The sequence below is a fragment of the Strix uralensis genome, chromosome 14 (assembly GCF_047716275.1).
Source record: "Strix uralensis isolate ZFMK-TIS-50842 chromosome 14, bStrUra1, whole genome shotgun sequence".
NCBI classification, from domain to species: Eukaryota; Metazoa; Chordata; class Aves; order Strigiformes; family Strigidae; genus Strix; species Strix uralensis.
In genome coordinates, this window is record NC_133985.1 from 4,450,104 (window position 1) to 4,470,250 (window position 20,147).

General features: G+C 45.9%; 1 protein-coding gene across 5 annotated transcripts in view; it reads left to right on the forward strand.

The window, feature by feature from the left end:
* The window catches only part of SIL1 (SIL1 nucleotide exchange factor), a 100,631-nt gene that overhangs the window by 22,273 nt on the left and 58,211 nt on the right, over positions 1-20,147 (forward strand). For all 5 annotated transcript variants that reach the window (XM_074883774.1, XM_074883772.1, XM_074883775.1 and 2 more), the window contains 2 exons: positions 2,707-2,821; positions 6,036-6,171. In XM_074883774.1, the coding sequence (XP_074739875.1) occupies positions 2,717-2,821; positions 6,036-6,171 (241 nt within the window). In that variant the 5' untranslated portion in view covers positions 2,707-2,716. The remainder of the gene's footprint in view (positions 1-2,706; positions 2,822-6,035; positions 6,172-20,147) is intronic.

Sequence of the window (20,147 nt, forward strand, 5' to 3'; positions counted from 1 at the left end):
CTTTGCTCATTCCCTAGTACCTGATTTTCTTTGACGTACAAGGGTTATTGGGAAAAAAACCCAACACCCGACTCTGCACAAGGGGAATTTGTGGTCCTCCTGTAGTGGTTCTGGTCCTGACCAGCTGCAGCTATACGTGGGTGCTGCTGGATCCAAAATAATATGTCCTTCAGTCAGAGCAAATGCTCCCCATGCAGGTGGGGTCACAGCTACCACCCTTTCTGTTTTGCAAGCTGCAAGGGTCGTTTCTAAAAATGCATTGTATCCACGTAACATTTGGTTTGGAAATTCTCTCATGCCCTCTCTGTACGTCTGTCTTGTAACGAGATGTCAGCCTGTGCAGGCTTCTCTCCAGGATCTTCAAACCCCCGTGTTTCACATGTTAGCTCCTCCTGCCTACCTGGGACCTAAGCAAACTGCTAATTGTTGTGCAGATGTCATCTTCCAGGCAGGCATGAGGTTGTAGGCTTTAAAGAGGCTGTACTGTCATTTGCTACCAGCCTTCTCGGTACACGTGAGCTCTATTTTTATGGGAGTGTGCATTTTCTTTCAGCTGCTGCTTTGTTGAATTTCTTTATCTTCCTTTCTCTTTTTATTTTCAGCCTTACAGGTAAAGTTTTAGGGATACATCTATTTTTCATTATCCCAGTTTCACCACTTGTTTTATAACTGAAAAAAAACCAACCCCAAGAAACTGTTTCCTATGTAAAAAGCTGCAGTTTGTTCCGAGGTGAGTCGAGGACTGTGTCGTGGTCAGTGAGTGGGGTCCTGACTGTGGCATTGGCCAGAAGGGTACGTCGATCTTCTGGGGGCAGATGGAGGTTGAGCCCATGAACTCTACTCTGGGTTTTCCAGCTCAGAACCCTGGATCTCCCCAAGAGAGACATGGAGGCTTTTGCCCACAGGTTGTCTTTGCCTGTCTTCTGAAAATGGAGACCTTTTCTTCTACTGTGACTGTAGTTTAATAAGGGCTTGTGAGTCCTTGAGGTTGTTCTTTGACCTTTTAGAAAAGAGGAGGACATTGAAGGAGGATATCAAGCACCAGGTCAGAAATGCCAGGTGCTGCTTTCATGCGACTTTCATGCACAGTGTGGAACTCATTGTGGAGTTGCTGTGGGTGTCAGAAGTCAGATCCGCTTCAAAAGCAATTAATGGGAAAAACAAAAATGCAGTTGGTCTGGATTTGAGCTCAAAGATAGAGGCTGCTGTTCAGGAAGACCCTAGGTCAGGACTTCTCAGAAGATGCAGAAGTGCATCAGATATATTACTATTTGTGCTCCCTGCTCAGCTCCTTTTCCCTAAATGTTCACCCCTGACCAGCGTGATGTGGTGTTTTGCCTTTTATTTTTTTATTGGCTAAAGCAATAACAAAGCAGGAAGAGGAATAAGTAACCTAACAGAGTGGAGAGACAAGATAGCAGTAAAGGGGTGGAAGGAGAGGACTCCACTCCCTCTGTGTCCCTGAAGTCTGTTGGGGGCAGAGGTCTTTTGGTGGCATGAGTTGGTGTTGGGTGTGCCTGTGAGGGTATTTTCTGCTTTGTGGAATAGAAGATGGTTGCTTCAAGGAAAGAAAAAATTTGTGATGTGATGTGACATCCTGATGGACAACAAATAGAGAAAGAACGATATTTAGGACTGCATATATGGGAGGAAATTCTTTAAAACCTGGATAGGAGTAGGAGCAGACTTGATGGAGGGATGAGTAATGAAGGAGTGTTTGAACGGAACTAATCAGTCCCATCTTCTTTCAAAAGACCTCATTTAGTTTAATTTAGCAGCATGTAAATTTAGAGCCAATCAAAGGAAACGCTTCTCCAGCCTGTGTGCTGGCAGGCTGCTCCGTTCCCTAACCCAGCGTGAGAAGCAGCGAGCTGAACGCCGTAGGTGGATTCAAAGCCTCGTGTTGTGAGGCAGCGGGGACACGTGTGTGCGTGAGCATGGTTACACACGTAGTGGTGGGGAGATGAGCTCCGTAACAGGGTGACTGGCAGCCACAAGAGCAGGACCCTTCTTTTTTTTCCCCCTCTCTTGTTCAGTAGCTGGTCTGTGGTCAGTTGGGGTGGCTGTATGCCCCGAGACTGCTTTGTGGTCCACTGCAAGTGCGGGCAGAGCCGGCTCCTGGGCTCACAGTTCGGGTGAGCCGGTGCTCTGAGCAGCGGGGAAAGCCTTGCGCTGTAGGAACCAACAAGTAAACCTTGCTGACCTCTGCAAAATGTTGTTTTCCTCAAGAAAAACCTACCTATGGATTCAGATAAACTCCTGATAATTTGATGGCTGCTAGTTGTTTAATTTGAATTAACATAGCTACTTCTGTGCTTAAAATGCGGCACAGGCAGAAAAAAAACCTTTGCAGGATTGCACTGATTTTTATTTTTCTCTGCAGTTGTCATCCATGGCACTAATACAGTGATTTTAAACAAGACTTGCAGGTGTCTTCATATTTTCAGGAGAGATATAAGCCCCTGAGGGGTCAATATAAGCTACTTCGTCGTTACCTGCCATAAACTCCATTAGCAGTAAAATTGGCAGCCCTTGCTATTGGCTGCCCCTGATGGGACCCATGTGCTAACACCTTGAAGTGTTCTGTCTCATGCGGTGTCGCACCCCTGAACCTGTGCTGCATTGCAAAATGTTGTGTAAAGAATGCTGAAACCTGTGAAAACATGGACTAAAATATTGTTGGTTTTGTTTTCCTTTGAATTTCAGGCTGTTGGCAATGTCTCACTGGGCTGGTCTCCTCTCTACCGCTGCCAAAGTCAACCTGCTGGTCTTGGTGGTTTCGGCGGTGTTTTCCCAGTCAAGCCTAAGCGACAGAGTTCCTGTAAGTGTTGGCTGCTCCAGCTGAGAGCTGCACTCACAAAGGGCTGTCCAGCCACCGGAGTCTCTGGTGGGGCCACAGCCTTACCTTATTCTCTCTAGGGCCAAGTAGGGTTGGTGAACCACCTCTCCTCAACAACGGGTCTTCAATAACAACATTTCAGAAGGGCTTCTTTCTTAAGACTGCTTGTCTCACCCCAGGAAATCCAGAATATGCTCAATCCAGAGGGAGTGCAACAGGAACAGCACAATTTGGGCAGCTCTCTTGTTTGCTAGATGTCACGTTTTCTGTTTGGAGTTGTCACGTTCCCCCTGTGGCAAGATGCAAAGCTAATTATGTTGTCTAGTGGCAAGAAGAGCAGAAGAGGTGGCCTTGATTAGGTTCCTAGCTGTGCCTCTTTTGAGTCACCACAAGTGAGTCAGGCTTAGAAGAGCATCCTTCCAGGTCCTTGCGACCCACGTGCATGGATTTTGCTAGTTGCAGTGTTATGTTGAAGCTGCAGCTGAGGTGGGTGGATGCAGTCTTCCCCTTTTGCACTGGTACAGGTGTGCAAAACTTCCCCTGGTTTGGATTCTGCTGCTGAGCCCCAGGTGCCAGCTCCTGCTAGATTGGCAGATCTGGAAAGCTTCCTTGAGGAAGCAGGAGCTGCAGGAGGGTGTGGTGGTTTTTTAGTTTAATTAATGCTGTAGCTTAAACCAGGGGATCCCCCAGCAACACTGGGATCACTGACCCCGCCATGTCCCCGGAGGCTCGCTCCTGCCTTTGCACTGCAGCTTGCTTGTTGGTTGTGTGGTGTAGCTGTCTGGGGGCTGTGCTGTGAGCGAATACAAGGCACAGATTACAGTATAAGCACCGTAGGCCAGTGCCTCGGGCCCACCTGGAGGCACGTAACGATGAGATAATTCATCTTTATTTCAGGGAGGAAGGTGAGGAGGCTGGAGATGGAGCACAGTCATCCCAGCTGGAGAACAAGCCCTGGGACAGCCACCCAGTGATAAGTGCCCTCATTGGCGGGCAGCCTGACACTGGGGTTCAGGCAGGATTAAGGCGATGGGTGGTTAACTCTCCCAACACCTTCTCCTGCACTCCCCCTACAATGGCTCCATGGTGGCCGCGTCCCTCCTTTATTGCAAACAGACTGCAGCTTGTCTCAAACCCTCCCTGCTGAGGCTTTTCAGCTTATTGCAGTTGATTTCACACTGATAAAGCAAGGAGGCTTTTTGCCTTTAAGGAAATTTCCATTGTTCTTTAGAAAACATTTCTTTCTACTGTTTTAATTATGAAAACGAACCAAAAAAGATTCTACTTAATTTCTGCTTAAATGAAGACTTGCTTGTGTGGTGTTGCCCGTTTTTGCCAGAAATACTAATGAAAACAGGGTATTGCAAAGCACTTGTGGGCCAAGCAGTGGCAGTAACATTTAAATGAACCAAGTCACATCCTTTTATCCTTACTGAGCGTTTAGATCACGGCATGAGCAGAGCTGGTAAACATCAGCCATCTCCGTTATGTGTTTCAACAGATAGAACGCTCGGAGGACTGTTGGTAAATTTACAATGGCCTGTATAGTGAAGTCCCTCTTGGATAATAATATAGTAGCGTAAATAAACGAAGGAATAGCTGCTCTGACTCATCTATTTTAGTCCTGTTGCGTCTTGGCTCAGAAAATGTTAACATTGATTTTCATCAGTAGAACCTGGCTTTTTATGCTTATGATTGTTCCTGAACTTTAACCATTTGTCATAATTTTAACAATTTCAAGCCTCTGATGCACTAAGTGGAAGCAGGATTTAAGCTCTGTTTTCCAGTGTATTTCCGAAATTTCAATCCCTTTTGACAGATAAAATGAAAACATTCGTTAGGTTTGTTAACCATCTTCACGTGTTACCACTCTCTCTGCTAATTGTACGTGTTTTGCTCAGGCTGACATTTCTCTTGCTCAGAAACACTCTGCTAGGCTGGATAATGGATATCTATATGCAAAGCACCCGGATTCTGCAAGAAAATATGCACGCATTTTTTTCCAAGAAGTGGAAGTGAAGGCAGAACATGGCCTAAAATTTCCAGTTCACCTCTTAATTGACTTCTTTTTTTCCCTGTGAAAACGTTCTTAAGATTAATATCAAAACACTTCATGAAGTGAACTGTAGCTCTGATTGCCAACAGTTAGAAATAATCTTTCCCTATAGGCGGGTTATTTGAAATTATTCAGTGGTGGCGTTCTTGGCAATATCAGAAGCTGATAATACTCCCTGCAACAGAAACTGAGCTGTCTGGATGATTAGCCTGGACCAGCTTATCTGTTCCTGTGAAAACCAGAATAGCAAAGACCTGCTTCCCGAGCAGTTAATAGCCTGGTGTGAGATAGTACAAGGTCGTTACTTACTATGTACTCTCAATAATTCTATCCGTTGCAGTTTTACATGACTCCCACCAGCTCCCTAGGGAGACTTTCCAGCGAACAGCGAGGTTTCCCTCACAGCAAGGATTTTTTTTCCTGCTTTTCATCCTCATTTTTTTCTCTGTGTAATGTCATACCACTCGTGCTAGCTTGATCTACCACACCTCTGCCATTCGCATGCTGCACTCGCAACGTAGGTGGTGATTAAATTGCTGCCTCATTGTTTTAAGAGACTTGGAGGACACTGGGAAGAGGTGGAGAAAAGGATACTCGCACTTTTATCGTGTGGGCAATTCGGTGTGTTTTCCTCATGTCCTATTTTGGAAATAGCTGAACTATTTTAGCTGAAATCTTCTCCAAGCCTGAAATAAGTGCATTTAAGAAAAAAAGAAAAAACACAACAACCAATGCTTGAGGCGTTTCACTCGTGTGGAAAGTTTCAGCTGAAAAAGTTAAAAGTTTGACATATTTTTAGGCAAGAGAAAACAGGGTCTTATAACGTTACACAACCCTAATAATAGTCAGGGCTTCTGGCTCTGACTGTAATATAGGTGAGGCTCTGCGAAAGCTTGTTTTAAACCTGCAGCCTGCACTGGAATAGGAAATAAGCTGCGTTGCTTTGTTCAGCACAAATGTCATGCTAGTTATGCGTGTTTAACCTTTAATATACTTTAAATCTAAATTTAACCATGTGGAAAGAATCTCGGATGTCAAAAAAAAAAAATCTGCTGGCGAGGGAAAAAATTTTGTATTCTCAGCCGGCACTAAATTACCCAGATGCAATTGCTAATGAGCTGAATCTCTTCTATCCGAAAGGAGTTTGCCCTTACAAAAATAGAAGAGAGCGACATAAAAGATGACAGCGGGAAAGAGCCGATAACAGAAGATGATGCTGATCCTGAAGACCTGGAAGTGTTTTACCCCACACATCAGTGGCAAACCATCCGTCCAGGTAACATGCTGATAACTAATTATAGCATCTCTCTGAAACCCCACCTGACAGCACCGACAGAAGCCTTGCAGAAACTCAAAATACCTGTTTGTTCCCATGACAATGCATTCTTTTGCTGGTGTTCAGACAAAGAGTTTCGGACCCAATGACCCAACGCAGGGACGGGAGACCATCACCAAACCAGCTGGCGATGCGAGTGGTTGCTGAAGTGCTTTCAGTTCACTGGAGCAGGTCGAGTGGGCTGCCAGTCACATTGCAGGTGGTGATGCGTCTCTGTCACTAGCTCAGAAGCCCTTTCTCTCTTTGTACGCTTGTCAAGGGACAGATTTTATAACATTTGTTGGCACGTGGTATCCCAGGTCTGCTGTGCTCCAGTGTGGGCTGGTGAAATGCTGCTCAGTGGCAATCTGATTAAGAACTGTCAGTGTAACACTGCACAGCTTTTTAACAATGGGTTTTCTGTTCCTTGGCTGTTTGAAATCCAGTTTTTATCCCTATCCATACATCCCACAAAAAAACCTCTTCCCTTTTTTTGGGTTGGTGTCTTTCATTAGACATGTATGGGACACATACGGTGAGAAAACACGACTGAGCAGGGTGGCTTCACTGCAACAGCATGTGCGCTGGGAAGGGCTCTGGAGAGGATAAGCCCATTTAAACACGCGCACAGATGCATGTGTGCACACATATTTCAGCAATTAGGGTGATCAGTAAGTCTGCCTCTGGGGCCTTGAACAAGGTATTTAATCCACTTGTGCTTTGGTGTCCTCATGTATATGCAGGTGTAATACCTTCCCACCTCAGAAGGGTGAACTAAGTAGTAATTAATTTTTATAAAGTGCTCTGAATTTAAAAGAGCTTTATCCCGTGCTCAGTATTATCATTGAATGAATAAATATGGGATCCATTTGTTGTGAAATTTCTGCCAGATATAGCAGAACGACTTTCCGAATGTAAATCTTTGTATAACATAAATGTCTAGCAAAAGCCCCTAAATTTCACAAAGCTGTGGTATATACTTATATTCTATTTTTGTACCATTATGTATGGAAGGCGTGTGGTGTCCCTGCTCAGTATTCAGACTGGCAGATCCCCACCACCCTTGTTGAAGCAGAATATGTATATACTTGCAGTCATTGTAAACGTCGCTGCCGGTTTTGCTCAGAAGCACTTTCTCCATTGCTTGGGTGTCTTGTTCGGCTTTATTTTTGTAACAATTCCACACTGGGCGTGTGCAGTGAAGGGCTTGTGGAAGTGGGGAGCTTGTCAGCGTTCGCAGAGGAGGAGAAGAATTTAAATTAGTCTTGTAAAAGGCTTAAATGATGGCCTGCCTCATTGTCTAGCTGCTACGGATCCTCATTTCAGGTGTGCGTGCAGATTTGTGTAGAGACATGTTAGAAAGAGGAGTTGTCCTTGATCTTCCCCTGCCAGCCTGGGATTTGGTTTCCTGTGGGTTTCTCCGAGACAAAATCTTGTGTGTGGACTGTGACTCGCACTTTTAGCACGTGTATTACCCTCAGCAAGGCTGGGGAACCTGCTACCACCATGAGCCCACCCCTGCAGCCTCTGGCCTCGAGGGTTCCCCCCTTGCTAGCACAGGTCCATGCTGGGGAGGGAGTTGACCCGCAGGAGGAGGGAAGCAGCCAGCGTGGCTGCACGAGGGATGTGCCTTTCGGCCCTTTAGCAGAGGCGGACGCGGTGGCAGCGTGTCTCATTTGGTGGTTCTGCATCTTCTGATGTGATTTCACTCGCCTGTAGCCGAGCAGAGTCCTGGCTGGGCTGGCTGCTCTGTGCTCAGCACAGGCCAAAGTGAACCACAGCACAATGCTCAGAAGTTTGCTTTCTGCTGCCTGCCTCTGCAGGATGCCCCCGCGCCATCTTCCATTGTATTCCTGCAGCAAACGGGGCCCGTCTCTCCCGGGGAAGCAAATGTTTTGATTTAAAGTCTGGATCTTCAATTTTGAATAGTGGAAGGGAGCTCAGAGTTGCGTTTCCCCCTGTCACACTCCTGTTTCATCTTGTTCCTGTTCTGAACTCAACACAGGATTTTTATGCTTCTGTCCAGTCCTGCAGTTGCTCATCTTTTATACATGTATTTCCAGTTTTACTCGGCTGTTTTTCTAGTTCCCTGTTGCTAATTGCATCAAACCGTGTTTCCACCGAGACTGCAGCAGTGTCATCAACCTGTAACCTGTCAAATCCCTCCACCAAATTAAATTGTTATTGTATATGTAACGCTGCCTTGTGCGGTTGTTCCCCCGCTGCCTACAATGTGAGCTGGATTTTGATCAAGTGCTTTCTTGCACTTTGAGCATGCTTCAAGCTGCTGGAGGTAGCTGGATGCAAACACAGAGAGACAGTTACCCTAAGAGCTCTGCCGCCTGTAATCTGGAAGCAAGGAGATCAGTTGTCTCTTCTGCCAGCCAGCTGGGAAGCTGACGGGCTGTGGAAAGGTTGGTGAAACTTCACAAAGTCCTTTAACACTTTGTTAGGCATTGCTTCTTTCTCACTTGGCACTAAATAATGCACCAGGCGTAGCTGGGTTAGACAGAAGGGATATGTGCGCCTTGGAAAGTCTTCCAGCACCTCTATTATTTTACTTTTTTTGGTATCGTCTGAGCAAAAGATGAAGAGATGAAGAAATCTGCAGGGCTTTTCGTTCTGTTCTTGGTTGGCATCCATAGAAACTTGCAGGCTACTTGGGTTTTAATGAGTGGGATTGCAATGTCCTCTGAATGGATGTTCACACCTGTAGTCAGATAATTTCTTGTGGTCAGGTAACTGTTCCACCACAGGCAGAATTTTTTTGAAGTTGTGCTTCTTCTGATGTCTTTTTGATTTCTGAATGCACTTTTACCAGCTGATAGTACCTTTGTGAGTTGGAAACTCTCGGGAGAAACATAGCAGAGGTGACTTGCTTTTGTTGCTGCTTACATTAAGCTCTGCCAAGTGTGTGGAGGTCAGTCTGTCAGCACACAGAAACACCCTACCACTTTTCAAGGTGGTCTTGCCTGATGGTTATGGCAACCAAAGGCTGATCTTTAGTCTTTGGGACGGCAGAGATGAATGGAAGGATTGGTGTTGATGGTCTTCTCTGTCAATTTGACAGTTTTCTTGGGGGTTCTGAATATAAAAGCATTTTTTCCGCATTTCTGGGTGACCTCAAATCTGCCATGCAACATCCTAGAGCACGTGAATGCTTAGTTTCCTGGGAATTACCTACTTCTGTTATTTGGGCACCTTGTTTCCTTCTGTTTTGTTTAGCATTCCTGATGATGACTGAAAGCTGGATTGCTCTGACTGTCTAGTTATATCACTGACCAGCAGATTTTTCAGCTGAAATTAGGGTCAGAAGTAGCTCCTTGGGGAAGACGTTGCTGTGAAGATTAAGAAAAAGGATCTAAGAGGCAAGGATTTAACTGGGGAAGAAAAAGGAGGTTAATCATCTCTTCCTCAGCCGCGACCAGCACTGTGGGGAGCCCGGACTATGCAGTGCCTCTGCAAAGGGGCTCTGTTCACTTCTGTGGTAGCAGCGCTTTCCTGCTTCCTGACATGGCAGAAACTGTCTGGCAGGTTTCTCAGCTGTCAGTATGAAGTTGGAAATTAATGTGTCCAGTTTCCAAATCCAGATGGACCAAGTGAGAACTTCATCTGCCCAAACTATCAAAGTATGTACAGTCTACTCCTCATTCTTTCCATTTGAGAGGAGCCAACAGTGGGGCACAGAAAGGCCTCCTTTGGTCCAGAGCAGCTCCCTGCAGACTGGAGAAACAGAGCAAAATCTTGCATAGGCAATTGAAATGTTGCAGCGTTGGATCTCTCTCAGGTTTGGACAGCATGTCTCGGTATCTAGCTGGGCAGAGCATGCCTTACAGGAGCTCAACTGGCCTGTACCTTCAGCTGTGGTTAAACTTCTGGCTTGCAGAGCTCTGTGCTGATACCTGCAGCTACTCTATAGCACTTGTTCTGTTCAGAGTAATTTTCCTAAGTGCCTAATTATATTGCAGTTAAAAAATAAGAAGCCATGACTGTCGCTGTTGATCAGGCTGCCAGAGTGAAGTTGATGTGAGCAAGCTCTTGTTGCTGCTTCTGCAAAGATGAAACCATTTTATGTTCAGCGGGGAGCCGATGATGCACTGCTTAGCATTTAAATATCTATGGCTGCAGCTTCCGAGGATCCTTGGGCTCCTTCCTCGTCGGTAGCTATCTTTGCTGTTCATGCTTGTCTCGGGTCTTCCCCCCTCTCATTTGCTGCACAAAGAAGATTTTGCACGTATGGAAACACAGTTCTCAAAGAAAGCGTTCTTGCTGGGGAGGTAATTTCAGAAGCTGCTGTGAAGGACTTGCTGTGGTTTTGGAAAGAGCAGGACTCAGGATGGGGAATAACTTGGTCCAGTTCCGTTGCCAGTCTTTGTCTTTCAAGAGATTTCAGTAGCCAAATAAGCCAGCACCGCTCTAAGCCAAGAAAAGGTTTTTAAAGCTGGGAAGAGAAGGTAATGGCAGGATCCCTTTGGCTCAGGAGTCCTGTGCCAGGGCCTGTCCCACAGCCTGTGTGGGTGACGCAGTGGCTGGCGAGGTTTTCCTTACACCTTGTCGGTGGGTACCTTGCTCCTGCTGTTCACTGGGATGTCCTGAGCTGCACCTGCTCCTGCTAATTGCTTTGCTGAATTAATGAATCTGTCCGAACCATTGGCTTCTCGGTGACCTAGACCTAACTCAAACAGTTGTGTGCAGGTCTCTGAAATATTTATGTCAGCATGGTCAAGAGACGGCTGTGAAATACGGCATTAAACCACCAGGGTATGCTCATTTTTGCAGAGCTTGACGTGTGTAATCCAGGAAATAGGAGCCTCATCAGATCAGCACAGATTTGCATGAAGAAAGAAGGCAAATGGGATTTTAAAAACCTCATTTATACGAGATGAAATGCTTCTTTTCCAGGTGTTTTTTGTAAAATAACTTGTTACTGATGTGCAGAGGGGAATAATCTGAACTGTGGAGTTGTTATAATCTTCTCTGGCCAGCAACAGGGAGAGCTGCAGGGTGATTACAGCAGGTAGAAAAGCCCCGGCAGTCTTGAGAGCAATTGCAAATGTTCAGTGCTTGGAGGAGTTATGGCCACTAGTAGCTCTCTCTCTGCTTGTTTTCCATCTGACCTCTTGCATACAAGGCCTGTCCTCCTTTTTATTACCACGTGTCTTCGTGCTCTCCTCTCTCAGCTTCCCCATCCTTGTGGGCTTTCCTTGACTTCTCACTTTCACATCACAGGACACATGGTCTCCCTAGCACTGCCTTGTGCTTCATTCCTCCTTACACTGAAAGGCTTCTCTGACAGAAGTGCCGGGGCTGAAACTCCATGTGCTGCTTCTGGCTCTGGTGTGGGGCACTGGAGGGAAGTTGTGTCAGATGAAGCAAATTCTCCGTGCCTTAGTCCTGCTCCATGTAAGAGGGATAACAGTGTTGCCTTGCCTGTTGTTGGTACGAGGGCAGGATTGGGACTGCTCAAGAGACACTCGGACAGCGTGCAGGCAGATGATATCTCAAACCTCTGTCTGAGTAGGGAGTGTTTGAAGGATGCCAGCTTTTGGACATGGAGACACTGTCTCTATGAGCATCTTTTCCTCTGACTCAGCTGTGCAGATGAGGGCAGTGCTGTACCTGTCTCCAGCCTTGCTTGGCATTATCCGTTTGGGTTTTCTTTACCGGCAGGTTCCCTGAGCTGGCAAGTCAGAGGGCACCCACCGGGGATGCACACCTGGTCCCTGTCAAGCCGCCTCTTCAACGTGCAGACGATGGCTCGCAGCGCGCATGGCGAGCGGGCCGGCTTCCTGGCTGTGAGGCAGGTGTGGGCTGGCCGTCCCCGGCACGGTGAGCTGCCGGGAGCCCCTGCCAGCATCCTGAGGGGATGCTGGTGGTGTAGGGGATGCTGGGAGCATTGTAGCCTCGGACCCGTGTAGTTGAAACGTTCATGAAACAATCGTGAATGTTAGTGGACTGGTCCTTAGGCACAAAGCTGACCTTTTCCGGGAGAGGACAGAGCTGCAGAGCCTTTGTCATTCACACTAAGAAATGGGAAACTGTAGCAAATAACAGAAATTTATAGGCCAGTAACTGAACATGCACATTAAAATAAAAAAATAGACTCCCACTTTATAAAAAACACTCTGCTTCTCTAATTTAACAAGTGTAGTAATGCAGTTTTAATTATATATTTTGTAGCATGTTGTCAATGCAGTATATATATATTTAAATTGTAATCATGTGAGATCTCAGAACTGTATAGCTCCTGGTACTAAATCATTCCTGGGAACTGGGCAGAAATGGACTGTTGTGTGTCAGCACACTTAACCTGCAGGTTTTAATTAAGCGGAATTGCAGGGACTGGTGGCTGTCCCCAGCCCCGGCACAGCACCGCTCGGAGCGGCAGGATGGGCAGCAAGGTGCTGCTCTGCTCCGAGGGACATGTTCAGCATGGCCAGGTACCCGTCTGACTCGCAGACTTGTTCCCTGTGTTTTCTATTTTCTTCTCTGTGACCTGGGAGGTTTTGCAGCCATGTTTTTCCCAGCACATCCATGAGAGTATCAGGTTCAGTATTTGTGAAATGAACTGGGAGCCAATTTATTTCTGCCCCCCAAACACAGATAAAACTTTCGTTGTCTTCTGTCATTTCAAGAACTGCCAGTATCCTGGCAGCACCAGTGTTGGAGAGAAAAAGCTCTAAATTTACTACTTGGATTGCTCAGGTTTAGGAGCAGAGTGGGACTGAGAAGGGTTTTCGGTGTGTGGGGGTTAATACTGTCCCTTACTGGCCAATGCTGTTACTGGTTTCATTAAACAGACTGGTTATAAAAGTCTTCTGCAGTGATGCACGTAGCGCCAAAAACTTATTACGCTTCTGAGGAGCAGAGATAAAAGTTTGCAGCTTCTCTAACACGTAGCCGTGGGCTTGGATGTTGGGCAGAACTGAAACGAGGATGTAATGATGTATCTTCACGTGAGACAAACTGTGACTCCTGCTAGCTGCCTGTATGACTCCGTGCTCCGCGGTGTTTTACAGGTTGATTTGAAGTGGTTATAAACCAGGTGATGGAGGTGTCTGAGAGTCAAGTGGCTTTTTTGTGCAACAGGAGGAAGTTAGGCTGTATTTTTCAAAATATTTTCGAACTGAGCTTTAATGATGCTCTGACTGGTGTTATTATAAAGTAAGTGTAGCATTAGCAAGGAGAGTAAGTATCTCGGCTGTATAGCAGTAGACATAAGCAGTGGGAATCATTCACATGGTTAAATTTACATTGTTTGGAGGGGAAAAAGTGTTTTGAAAGAAGAGAGACTGTTTCCCGGAGAAGACATCTCTCATTACTCTCTTTTATCTTCTTTCTGCCAAGCCAGAGATGTAGTGAGCATGTGAGCTGCTGAGAGATGCTTAAATGTGTGCTGGGTGATGAGGAATATCTTGCTATGGTTTTTATGTGCAAGCATGCTATATTTTCTGCAATAATGTTAATAACTTTCATGTGACTGTTTAGAAGGATGAACCTCATTAAAGAAGAGGTATTTAATAATGGGGCCTATTTTTATCTCTGTCTTTATCTAGCAGTTTGCACATTTATTTCAAGCTTGTAACAGTGCTTTAGAAAAAAAAATGTTTTCTCTCCTGGAAAATGTTTTGGGAGTGCATCCAGCCTTGGTTATCTTGAATTTCCTTCCAGAGCAAGCAAGCCATACCAGGACCTTGGCTCCAATATTTTCATCGGGTATTATGGGAAAGTGTTTTTCAAAAAGTGTGACTTGGGTTCCAGAGTCACTTAAATGGTTCTGAAGGTTTGACCAAATATAATCAGAGCAAATCCCTCACACTTCAAATGCGTGATCTTGTTTTGTGGGACAAGCACTCCAGACATTGCAACGCGTGCTGGCTTAGCCACGGGTCGGACCCCCATCCCTGTGAAGCCCTAGGGGTTGCTCCTGTGGCCAGGAAAGCATTGAATTCCCACCAAAGCACCGTCACAGGTGCTGGAGATCAGATCATCCGCTGTGAGCTCTGAGCTGCAGGGTAAGCCTCCTTGTGCCAGCAGAGCTCAGCACCTCCCCATCACCTTCTGAAGCTGTCCTTTGGTGACAGAGGGCTCCAAGAGCAATTATTTTCCTGGTTTGGGAATTGTTCCTGGGCTGTGGTGTGACGGCAGAGCAGCGCTGCTCCTGGAGCATGGGGCTGGGTTTGCTGTGGGACGTGTTTGACCACACAGTCTCGGAGAGGTTGGCAGCTCTGGAGATCAGACCTTCCTGCAGAGCTGATTTTTTTTTTTTCCCTAAATTTGGAATTTTATTATGTAATTTCATGAATTAATCCCTGACCTATTGATAAAATGCAGACGTAGTGTTTTCAGACTGCTCTCCTGTATTTTCTCTGATTTGCTGGCTGCACTTGGCCGTGATGGAAGTGGGCAGTCTGCCCCCTCCCCAGGGGGATGCACCATCTTTCCAGTTCCTCCCACATCTGTCCCGTTAGCATCACTGGCTCCACACCCAAGCTGCCAGCCTTGGTTGAACGCGTCTCAGAGCAGAAGTGCCGTGTAGCCCACACAGAACTACAGCAGTGTGTGGCCTGTGGCCAGAATGACCATTTCTGAACCCTTTTCCCAAGACCACATGTGGCCATATGCTCCTGGAGTGTGTGGGTTTGATCCCTGCTGTGTGTTTGACAGTTGTTACAAAACCCCCTGCCTCCAGGAGCTAAACCATCCTTTTCTTTGGCGTTTAGTCTAGATTGTGCACATCACTAAAACACAGTTTCACAGTGTTATCTTTTTCATAATTAGGAATAAAGTATTTTTCCCCATGGTCTTGCTCTGGCCGTTCCTTCCTGCATTATTCCCTGTGGGCTAAGACCCCACTTACTAAAATTTCTACAAAAATGATTCTCGGTGGGTGAGCACAAAGTCAGATTTTTTTTTTTTTTTTTTTTTCAGGCAGTCAGAACACAGTCAAATGGCTCCTGCGAGGAATATTTCATCCTGGTCCTTCACAGTTCATGCCTGCAAATTAGTGCTCTTAGTCAGATGAGGCTGCGGCTTTTTTTTTTTTTTTAATTTTTCCATATGTTTATTTATAGGGTCATACTAGCAACAGATCTTTTTCCACAAACCCTTTTCAGAGCCGTGTGCTCTGCCTTCTCCTTTATGGCTTAAAAGCACCTTGCTCTTCTGAGGAAAACTCTGAATATCCATCATGCTGTCCTGATTTAGTGAGACATTTTCTCTGATCTCTGCCCTCCATTCATTTCATAATCTGCAATGAATTTGGGAAGTAAATTAAAAAAGCTATTTGATGTTTCTTGAGGTCTAGAAGCTTGTTTTGCATTTGTTCTTACTTGAATGCACGCTGAAACAAATGTATCTGCTTTACTGAAACGACTTCCTTCATCATCTCAAGGAAGCTTCTGAGTTAAAAAATAAATATATCTCTGTTTTTCCAGCTCTGCTTTAGCAGCATAAGCTTGGGAAGGAAATGTAATCTCCTTGGGTCTGTCTTGATGTTTAGTAGAACTAATTCCCATTTATTGCAAAAACTCTTACAACACTATATTCAAGTTTAATTTTTTATTATGTGTTTACATTTTGGAAGGAGTAAGTGTGATGGTGTTGGAAATCCTAATTAAGGATAACATTTCTGATTCAAAAGATCTTTCTTCAGTCCAGAGATTCCTATTCCTTTCTCCTGATTTTCTGCCTGCTCCTTAAGTCTGCAGGAAGTTTTGCCTGGGTCATTTACTTGCAACAGGATGTTATCTGAATACTGAATTAATGTATGCAGTCTGTCACTTGGTATTTCTTCTGTTCTTCTGCTGGAGTTCTCCCAGGGTTGCAAAGACCTTGCAAGTGGCAATGGCAATAATGGGAATGTGCCTATGATCCTGCAAAGTAAAAGAAGAAACATTAAGATGCATGTTTCTCCCATTGCTGCAGGGTGTGAATAAATAGATCTAATCAACAATTTACACTTTAACCCCAGACCAGGTTTTATTTTTAGGATTTGTCATTCAGCCCAAGTGAAACCTTTCCATTTCTTTCTGGTGGTGTTTCTAAAAGCACCTTTAAGTTATTGCCGAGACTGCATTTTAAGATGCATTTACATTTTTATATAATCTGCTGCTTTTCTCATTTGAAGCAAAGCCCACCTGTTCTTCATTAATTATACTATCATTTAACCTGCTAACCAGGTTGCTACTAATTACAGTTATCTCACTGTTCTGCAGCCAATAATATGCAAAAATGGTTAGACCTCCCTGTATCTCGATTAGCTAGAGCTGTAATGAGATGGCAAATTGTGAAGGCTTTTACAGGTATTGTGAAGGTATTTACAGATTATATGGTATAAAGCTGGGAGGAGTGGCTACTGCACCCATCAGGTGTGCTGCCCTTCAGAGGGACATTGACAACAAAAAACTGAATTAAAAGAAACTCTTCAAGCATAGAAAAATCATTTTTACTGTAGGGTGATTGAACACTGCAGCAGGTCAACTCCACCAGAGAGGTTGTGGAGTCCCCATCCTAGGAGACATTTGCAACCCAATGGGACACAGTCCTGGGCAACCTGCTTGAGGTGACCCTGCTTGAGTGGGGGTTGGATGGGATGATCTCCAGAGGTGTCTTCAAACCTCAACTGATCTGTGACTTTATGGGGGTGCCTTTTTTAAGGTGTAAGCTCTCATGGTGGGCTTCACGGAGAGCTACAAACCCTGGTGATGATGGTGACTGTTCCCCCTTGCTAACATCAGTTGAAATCTGAACAGAGCAAACATGGGAAGAGTTGCTGGATACTTCTCTGAAGAGAGGCAGGAGAAAGTAATGTCTGAGACCATCTGCCAGGGAGTTGTGGGTCCAGCAGGGCTGGAGCCAGAGGCTGGAGTGAAGGCACCCCGTGGGACCAGAGCCTTTGCTGGAAGATAAGCCAAGAGGCTTTTCACTTGACCCCCATTTTGTCATCTTTCCACCCACTTTGATCTCTTCAGATGCTCTTGAAACCTCTGGCTTACATCCTGAAGTGGAAAGGACATGGCCTGAAAGAGGAGCAGAGAGAGGCTGCAGGCAGAGGAGAGCTTGTACTTCACCCTGCCGCCTGCGGGGAAAGCCCGGTCTTGCTGGCGAGCAGGAGAGGAGGAAGAGCCGAAGCTCTTCCAAATCAAGCTGTCAGTCAGAGGTGTTAATGTGACTGCTTTGTGAGGAGGAAATGAATATGCTCTCCTCCATCCACTCCAGCAAAGATCTTCAGATTAGGTCAAGCCACCTACACTGGCTATTTTTACTGTTTGTTCTCTGCTATGCTTGATAAACTGATTTGGTGGTGGGGGGCTTGTTGTGTGGTGGGTTTTTTTTTTTTTCCTGAAGAAGATTAGAGGTGGGTCATGTGATTTCTTTTCTTCCCTCTGCAGTGCAGAAGATGCAGATAGGGGTGGGACAGAGGCATCTTTATACTTGTCAAGTATTCATCCGCAGCCCAAGGCACTGCCCGTGTACCGCCTGAGTGCAAAGGTGATTTTCTTGCAGGCTTAGGAATACCACACAAACAGGTAAAACAAGACACTTGAAGACCACCTTGAGAAAGATTGTATCCACGGTCTAAAAGCCAGATGTGGGGTCACTGAAGTGCACGTTGCAGTGGTAACGGAGCTGGGAACCCTGAACGGGGAGGGTTCCCACAGTTCTGGCATGAGGAACCAGAGGACCTCTGGTTCTCCGTGGTTCTCCACGAGGACCTCCCGACGCCTTGCACGAAGCTTGCTGTGACACCGGGCAGGAGCTTGCTGGTGGGGCTGCTTTGCCAGCGCAGATCGTGGCAGCGATGCTTGGCCGTTCTCGGCGTGCTTCTGCTGTGAAACGTCGCTGTGCGTGAAGGTACCTGCCCACAAGGGCTGCTCCTTGTCTGCATCGTTCTGTTGGCGGAGCAAGGACAAAAGTACCTTCCTGCTGCATCGCAGGGACCCCTGTGGAGCCAGCACACCTGAGAGACGAGGAGACCGCCTGTGCTCTCCTGTGCATTGCCTGGGCAGTACTGGCTTAATCATTTATCCCTGGTCACGCCACCAAAGTTTTATATCGGGTGGAGACGTGTGTATTTGTGGGGGTTAACCCCACCTGTTAGCTTGTCAAGTGTCAGGCAGGATTTGTAACACTGGCAGCTGGGGATAAAAACTATTATTAAGTGTAACGTGGCACCTTGGATACAGAAAGCATGGGGAGACAATAAATACAGACTTCCATAATGTCATTTTATAGTGTCACTCTTCAGAATTTATTAAGACTTAGTTGCAGCGATGCCTGCAGCTTCTTCTGGTTGAATCAGTAAATTCTGTTCATTATCTCCAGCACTTGTTTTGACCTACTGTGTTTTAAAAAAGAGGAAATATTGGGCACTCCACTTACTTTCTTTGGCAGCTGGGGTTTTTGGTGTAAATCCAGCTTTTCTCAGGTTTGCTGCTAATGCCCTAGTCAATGCTCGTCTGGGCGGACGAACCCAAAATGTGAAGCATTGCTTGATGAGAGCACTGAGAAACGCAGGCACCGATGACCTACCTTAATCACCTCAGCCTCCTGCGCAGAGCGTGCGGCAGCGGGGGGAGAAGAGCCGTCTGTCATCTCAGAGCAAGTTTGCGTGTCTTGTTGTCCCACCCTGGTACCACTCCAGCACACGGACAGGCTGAGCGTGGCTGAAGGTGGAGAAGGGTTCACAAGAACTTCCTTAACTACAGAAAGGTGGTTGCTAAAGCTGCAGGCTCAAGGAATAGTTCACTGTCACCTTGCTGTGGGTGTTGCCACTCGTTCGCTGTCAGGAGCTCGCTGCCTTGTCAGTGCTGAGAACAGCACTGGCATTTTTCAACAGTTCTTCAGTCTACAAATGAAATTGTGCCCGTTTCTCCCATTTTTTTGTCAAACACAAATCACAGCAGCAATGTGTTTGTGTACCTTTACCCCCGTCCTCAGCATTTAGCTCTCCAGGATGGAAGAAAATGAGTTCAAGCCCAACCTTCTGATAATTTATTATGTTCCTTGCGCTTAAGGGCAAAATTTAAGTTACCAAAAGCAGATGTTTGCTTGCTCCTTTTTTAGCTCTCAAAGTACTTTCTGTGTGCTTGATTGATGGACGTCCCTGTTACATTAATAGTTGGGCTTTGCAGAAAGCTGTTATTACCAGGAGAATCTGGTGTGGGTTTCAGTTTTTCTTCTTGCATTGAAAATCCATTATTAATGTCTTTTTGAGGAAAAAAAGGCTTCAATTCAGACATTTTGCTTTGCTTTCTCAGGCTCCTTTGCAACTGTCTTCTCTGAGGCACTTTTAAAATCAATATTACAAGTGTTCTTTATATTTTACTGTGTGGTTGAGGGTGTCTGCGTCTTGCTATTGATTTCTAATTGTGTTGCAGGACATTTGGGTGCGCACAGATTGCCATGTGATGGATTGCTTTATATGTGTCTTCCCAATCATCACTGAGTTGGCTTTTTGCATGTTCCCTCTTGCAAGATGCTGCTGCTGAGCCTGGAAGCTACCAGCAGAGCGTTGCCAGCTCGCAGCCCATAAGTGCAATCTTGAGACGCTGAACTTGCGACCGTTTATTTGAGCTTGGTTTTATATCAGACGCGGAGGTACGCCTGTGCGGTCTCCTTTTTTGTGTCGTCTTCACACAGTTGTTCTGCCCTGGCCTTTCGGGCAGCTTCATGTTCTCTGTTGTAGGAGCGTAACAGGTTGTCCTGGTTTTGTTTGGGGTGGTCATAACGCATTTTCAGTTCTTTGGATCAGTTCTGGCATGGGCTCTGATGTTTGCCCCTTGGCTCAGCTCTGCTAGCAGATCTTGGTATTTCAGAGGTGCAAAGTCCAAGTCTTGATGAAATAACATGGAAATACAGACCACATCTGTAGCTGCTGTAAAGTTGGATTTGCAGGTGCTCGGAGCACATCGGTGGTGACGGAGTGTGGGCGC